The 7,196-nt window shown below is 45.0% G+C and overlaps 1 protein-coding gene across 1 annotated transcript; it reads left to right on the forward strand.

Moving 5' to 3' along the window:
* Positions 1-1,326: 1,326 nt before the first annotated feature.
* Positions 1,327-6,892, forward strand: CSTL1 (cystatin like 1). The gene is made up of 3 exons (XM_019718665.2): positions 1,327-1,545; positions 5,984-6,097; positions 6,809-6,892. The coding sequence occupies exons 1-3, from the start codon at positions 1,327-1,329 to the stop codon at positions 6,890-6,892; spliced, it is 417 nt and encodes a 138-aa protein (XP_019574224.2).
* The last annotated feature ends 304 nt before the right edge of the window (positions 6,893-7,196 follow it).

Raw genomic sequence — 7,196 nt, forward strand, 5'->3', positions numbered from 1 at the left:
ATTTCCTTTCTTACACAGACAATACCCAACCTTCAGGGGTCTGCGTGATTAACTTCCTTTTTAAAAAAATAATTAAAAAATTTTTTCAATTACAGTTGACATACAATATAACATTAGTTTCAAAAGTACAGCATAGTTATTAAACATTTATATAAAGTGATCACCCCAATAAGTCTAGTACCCATGTGACACTATACATAGTTATTATATTATTGACTATATTCCCTATGCTGTACTTACATTCCTGTGACTGTTTTTATAACTGGCAATTTTTATAACTTCTTAATCTCTTCCCCCTTTTCAACCATTCCCCCCCTCCATCTGACAAGCATCAAAACCACATGCTTACCTTCTAAATAAGGCTCACAGTGTATTCTTCCCTCAAAGGGAAGCTGGGATTACCTCACAAAGCTCTGCTGGGGTCATACCAAGATAGCAAAGGCTGGTGTCAGAGCCTGCAGGCACAGTAGGATCCAGCAGGCAGAAATCTATGGTGAGCAGGTGGCAGGTGAGTAAAGAGATTCTACAGAGAAGCACAGATAATACCGGGGGTGCCAAAAAAAAATGTATACAAGTGGACACTTTGGTCAACGTTGCTCAAGCAGTAGTTCACCATAATCAGAAGTGTCTGGATGCTGATGGTAACCACTTTGAGCACCTCTTGTAATTGCAGAAGTCAAACATGACTTGTATTCATCTTTTGTTATCATTATATATTAAGTATTACAATTTTAATACAGTTTTCCTTTCTTAAAATGTGTATACATTTTTCTGTAGTTAATGGCTGAGTTAGATAGTTGGAACCCAAGGTAGGTAAGCAGAATATACCACACCCTGTTCCAGTCTCTGATTCCTTATAGCCCAGCTCAAATATTATGCTCTCCATAGCCTTTCTCCATTCTCACAAATGGCTCTCCTCTGTCCAATACACTAGCTCTTATTGCATAGCACTATAAATGTCTGTTCTGGAGGCTTTCTTCCTTGCTGGGTGTGAAGGCAGGAAGAGGGTCTTACTCATCTTGGCAGGTGTTTAGAAACTTTGCTTTCCTGAATCACCAAAGAACCAAATGGGTTAGAGAATGACCTGACCTGAGAATGGGTTGGGCAGCCACACAGGGAGATTTCCCTGGCTAGTCCTTCAGTCAAACTGTGGGCAGGGCCTCGGACAGAAGAGGTTCTTGTCTCGGTCTCTGTTTAAATACAGGTACTCATTTCCTGGGAAAGCCCGTTTTGGCAAAAGCCGTCGAGGGACAGTGAGCAATCCCGAGCCTGGCACCTCCCCACCCTGGAAGGTGCAGTGGATAGGAGGCTTCTGAGGCTGCAGAGATGGGAGGTGTATGCTGGAGAAATCTGCTGCTGCTACTGGCTGCTCTAGTCCTGGTGGCCAAATTGGGTCACTTTCAAAGGTGGGGAGGCTTCCAGGAGAAGTCCATGAGCAAGAAAAACATGAATTCAACACTCAAATTCTTCATTGAAAACTACAACAATGTGAGCAATGACACCTACTTATTTCGAGTAGACAAGCTACTTCAAAGCCATATGCAGGTTTGTGTCTCAGTTTATCCAGATGTGGGCAATGCCCCCATTCTTGCCCATTTGCACATACGCGGATATGGTGTGGCTCCCAGAGAGAACCAAGGGGTTGTTTCACCAAGTTGGGAGTGACTACACTTGGAAGGGGTGAACTTTAAAGTGGTTCAGACCCCAGAGTTGCCTTAGCCATGCTTCCAAAGTGCTAGTCTAAGGACTGCAGTGAATCCCTAACTCTGTTACTCTTAGTCTGAAGCAAAAATGTCCCCTGAGGTTCTCAACTGTTCTCCCTTGGGAAGAATTGTCTTTCATTCTGATATAAGGTCCTATCAAAGTGAAAGCAAATGAAAAGCTTTCTATAATGGTCTCATTTGGCAAAATATAAACATTCTCTATAGGTTCCCCTCAACAATAATATTGCAATGTCCAGGGTTATAAAATCTAAGTCTGGACTTTCTAGCTGTGTTCTACAGAATCCTGGAATTACACAGAGTGCTTTTTGGCAGGAGGAGAGCAGAGGGAGTAAGGGCTAGGCTTCAACCACATCATTTCTCCTTTTATTTGTTTTTCGTATAAAGTTTTCTGATGTCAATTGAAAGATGATAGAGGAAAGAAAAGTTGTTCTAAAATCACTTTTGTTGGTTTAACTTCCCCTTAAGATCAGATGTTGTCACGCAACAGCCTACCTGTCTGTCCCCTGGTACCTGCCCCTAAAGAAAGGAGAGTCTGTGAGACTAATCCTTTCAGGGACCTTGTTTCACCTTTGTGCTTACACTTTATGTCTCCCTGTCTGGTTAGCCAATGACGAGTAAGATTCCCCACGGGAGGGGAAAACTCAAGCCAGGCACAGTCCAGTGGGGACCAACAAGGGAACCCTCAGGGTTGATAGAGGTGGGCATAAACCCCCACCATCCCCTGGCTAAGGAGAGCTTCTGCCTTTGTGGCTGCATTCCTTCCCACAACCTGCTTGGGAAGAGATTCAATGGTGTAATTACATCAGTTCTCCATCTATCCATTTCAGTAAGTTTCAGCATAAAGGTTTTGTCTCTTGGAGAGGTACATCCTGAAACTGACGGTTCAGCTGTTTGCAGGCAAGGGTAATTAGTTCAAATCAGTTTCTTAGTGTAATGTGTGAAATTCACAGACCTTGGAGAAAACAATGTTGCTTTCTTGTGTGTGCATCAATAAAAGCGACCAGGTGACCCGATTCAGGGCTCTCAGTCCTTTGAGGCTGTGAAACCCTTGGGCCCTATTTCATAACTTTCTTGATTTCTGTTTCTTACTTTCTTAACCCTTCCCCGCCCCATCTCGTTCGCTCATTGCCTGTGTTGTGAGGGACATGACAATCAGATAGTAATGTTAAAAAAAAAATTTAACTTCCATAGCAGAAAGTCTTTAAGAAAGGTTTTACTGAGGCAAAACTGCTTACCAAAAAAAATAACTGTCTTGGGGCATGAAGTCCAACCACCAGCAGTTGAAAAGACATACATGTCTACTACTGTCTTGGAATTTGCAAGCATTTTTGTACGTCAGGTAGGGGGTAGGGGAAAGAAAGATGTCAGCCATCTGAAAGAATTTACATTAGCTATAGGTAAATGAGTGGGAGAAAATTAAGCAGGGCCAGCTCTGGGATAGGTGCAGTTGGCAAAAAGAAATGTCCATGTACACCTGAAACTAATAAGAAAGAAGGAAGGAAGGAAAGAAGGAGGGAGGGAAGGAGAGAGGGAGGAAAGGAAGGAAGGAAGGAAGGAAGGAAGGAAGGAAGGAAGGAAGGAAGGAAGGAAGGAAGGAAGGAAGGAAGGAAAAAAGGGAGGGAAAAGAAGGAAGGAAGGGAGGGAGGGTGGGAGGGAGGGAAGGAGGGAGGGAGGAAGGGAAGAAATGTCCACTCCTGTGGATCGGCTGGGGACAGGAGCTCTGAAAGCCCACATGCAAACAAGAAGCAGAGGCTCCTGGAGTCCAATGGTGCTTGGCTGAAATAATCTGTGGAAATAGCTACCTGGAAATTAATCTGAAATTCCAGCAGACATAGAAGGAGTATGAGCAGTCTTTTGTTAACTGGCCTGCAGCCTTTAACAGACTAACAGTTCTGTCTCTTTATCTCACTCTCTGGCTGCAGTAATTTAATTTAGAACATCTCAGAATTTTCTCCTTGTCAGTAAACCATGTAAATTAGGGCAGAGGCAATGCTACATATTAATTCAATTAACTGAATTAAAAGAAAATAACTGCGAGAAAAGGGCTCTGATCAGAGATGGGCAGCAGGAATAGGAGAAAGCAGCCAGAATGCGGGGGCAGAGAGGGTCAGGCAGTGTTAATGTGACAAATGGGCCTCATGTCACAGCATGAGACATCAGCTATTCCTGTCTCAGTAATGTACACTTGCTGCAAGATGGAGGCTCATCCGGGCCAAGAACATTGGGGTGACTTGGACACAAGGTGGCAGCCCTCAACTGAAGTTCTTTTGGAAGTTGGTTTGTTCTCCCCACCAGTCTTCCCAAGGATAAATCTGAGAATCTGAGGAGACCTGTCTTGTGGAATCCATTTGTTGTCATTAACAGTTAACTCTGAAAGAATTGTTTGTGAGCAAACTTTTGATGTCATTCAAATGGATGAATTGACAGAGTGACTGTATCTGGGTGATCTGGGACAAAAATCCCTGGGCATATCCATACCTGTTACCACATAATTGTGTTCATCCTAATACCTCAGAGAGGGCTACAAGAGGTGGGCATCTTCTGGGTTTGATGACCAGATCTTCCTAATTGTGGAATCTTGGTCAAGTGCCATCCATACCCTGCAGGCTTCAGTTTACCTCACCTGCAAAATGGGCTGAGTAAGAGTGAAACGCCACTTGTAAAAATATTTGTATTGAGTATTCCTACTGTTATTTAACAGTCAAGTCTAATAATGAATAAGAAAACACTTCGTACACTGGAATGTTAGTTAAATTTATGGCCAGTGTTTTAGTTTCTTCATAGATACAGACTATACTGAAGGTCAGTATGACAGTGCTTGTCACAAGCCCTGCAAAATACCAATGCCTGCATGGAACTATCCTTTGATGAAGAGCTCAGGAGCCCTGCATCCTGAGGTTCTTCCATTGGATGCAGGGACCAGGATGGTGGTACTGCCTTCAGGCCTCCTCCCCCTGCCACACTACGTACCTTGAGGTTTTTCTAGGGGTGCTTTCTTCCCAGGGCCAGTGTGAGCACTCTCACCTTCTATGGCGACTCCAGAGAGTGGAAGCCTTCTTTTTGGTTTGGTCACTTCGTTTGCATTTGGACAACAAAGCAGGAACTTCCAGGAGCTTCTCCCCTCATGAGGTAGAACTCTGTCGTCCACATAGTTATTGGTGAATCCAGCCCAGTTTCCAACACAAACCATTTATTAGTTTCACTTCTGGGTGTGGGGCTTACCTGCCACCAAGGCTTTCCCAGTCTTTTTGCCCTCACGTCTTTAAGCCTTACACCTTGCACTTGAATATGAGTGCAAGAAGATATATCACAAAACCAGGTAGTGGCCCTGGCATGCATTCTACATAGTTTATGTAGTCACCGTTCACATACACCAATATGAGGAAATTGGCACTGTTCTCCCCATTTTGTAGATGAGAAAACTGAGACTCACGGAGATGGAGGGACTTGGCCAGGGTAATAGAGTTGGAAGGGGCTAAAGCCAGAACTCAAGCACAATTCTTACATCTTCTCTTCTGACACTTTTCCAATTTCATTGCTGCTTCAGAGTAATGTTCCCAACACTTAGTAAAACATTTAATAATTCATAATTATTAAGTTACTGTAAAATCCATTTTATGCGTTCAGTGAAATGCATGCTTCTCTTTAGCCCACCTAACAACTCCTTGAGCAGGCATAGTTATTATTTGTACTCTGTGAGGAAACTGAGGTTGCTAGACAGTTGCTTAAGGTCAAAGTGCTAGTGGATGGACTTGCTCCAAATCAGTGTGATTCCTAAGTGTTTTCAACTGTATTGCTGGACTGCCTCCCATCAGGTTGGTTGGGAAGGAGAGTAGGGAGAGAAGACATGGCTGAAGGGACTGGAAGAACCCAGGAATAAGGTGTGGCAGGCTCTATGCATTCTAAGGACCATATGTGCAGATCTGGGGTGCTCTGGGGCTGCTGGGTGGCCAAACTTGATGTGTTATCTCCCTCATCCTGAGGATACAAAGAGGACAGGTGAGACCCATCTGTGGCTGCACCAGTGAAGCCAGTGCAGAGCAAGGGAATGGCTGCACACATGCTGGGTCAGGTGACCAGGGGCCACAGTGCCACTGTGCATCCTCCAGCTGGAGGGAAGGAGGGAAAAATGCTTTGGTGGAGGAGCCAGGCACAGGTGCTGTGGCTCATGGGGCTTCACTCTCCACTTAGTCTTTCTGGAAGGAGTCAGCAACTGGATGCTTTGAGTCAAAACTAACAGTGTCATTGTTTCTTGGAAGCTGACTACGGGAGTGGAGTATCTGGTCAGTGTGAAGATTAGCCGGACCAAGTGCAAGAGGAACAGCACAAAAAGTCGTTCGTGTGCCATTCAGAGCAATAAGAATTTGAAAAAGGTGTGTAGTGGCAGTTATTTGAGAAGTGACTCCTGACCAAGACTGAAAAAAGTAATATTTATAAATTAACATGAATTGAGCATTGACAGCTTTTCCAGCTGTGTGCGTTGGGGCAGAGCGAGACACAGTGGTATGGCTGCTGAGGCCATTGTAGTTGTGGGGGGTGGGAGAAAGGCTCTCTAGTTGAGTCAGCGCTGGCACAGTCCTGGTCCCAGCCCTCTATATCACCTGGCCCATTCCTGGCCCTCAGTGGAAGCAACATGTTCTTTCCTTCAGGACATTGTTTTGGTCTCGGCTTACACTCTCCAGGGCCCTGAGGATTATCCAATTGCCTCCTTGTCCTCCAGCTTCTGCCCACACTTTTCCTGGTCCCTCCTGGTGGCACCACCTACTGGCAGATCTGAGGGTCTCCCTATGCCTGGGTGCAGGTAGAGGATTGGAGTCAGGGTAGGGGAGGGCTCTCAAAGTATGTGTGCTCCAGGTCCCAAGTGTCTGGGCAGGGAGAGCCCCAGATGACATTCCTCTTCTGGGCCTGGCACCTCTTCTGCCCCCACTACATGACTGTGAGCAGACCCGTCTCACCCACGTGGTCAGTGTGCAGCCTCAGTGATGGGTACAGGCTCCCCAGTGAGGACCTAAGAGGACAGGAGATTTTTGTTTGCCTTAGAAACATGATTGTGAAATATGATTGTGTTCTTTCTCCTTCCACAGAGTTTCACTTGTGATTTTTTGATGTACACTGTGCCCTGGATGAACTATTACCAGCTTTGGAACAACTCCTGTGTGGAGGTCTAAATGTGTTTGTGCAAAAATCCTTGATGAAAACTTAAACGGTCACGCTGTGCACTTTCTATTAGAGACTTCTGGAAGGACCTCATCGCCCTCAGCAGGGTCCCGCTACACACCCACTTGTGCTCACACTCACACTCACTCACATTCACACTCACACTCACAGACATATTCACACACAAATACAACCCGTTTACATTTGCACACACTCACACATGTGCACTAACACACTCTTACACATTCACACATGTGCACTAACACACTCTTACACACTCACATAGCATAGACACATGCAATCACACAGTACACG

This window comes from Rhinolophus sinicus, linkage group LG13 (assembly GCF_036562045.2).
Source record: "Rhinolophus sinicus isolate RSC01 linkage group LG13, ASM3656204v1, whole genome shotgun sequence".
NCBI classification, from domain to species: Eukaryota; Metazoa; Chordata; class Mammalia; order Chiroptera; family Rhinolophidae; genus Rhinolophus; species Rhinolophus sinicus.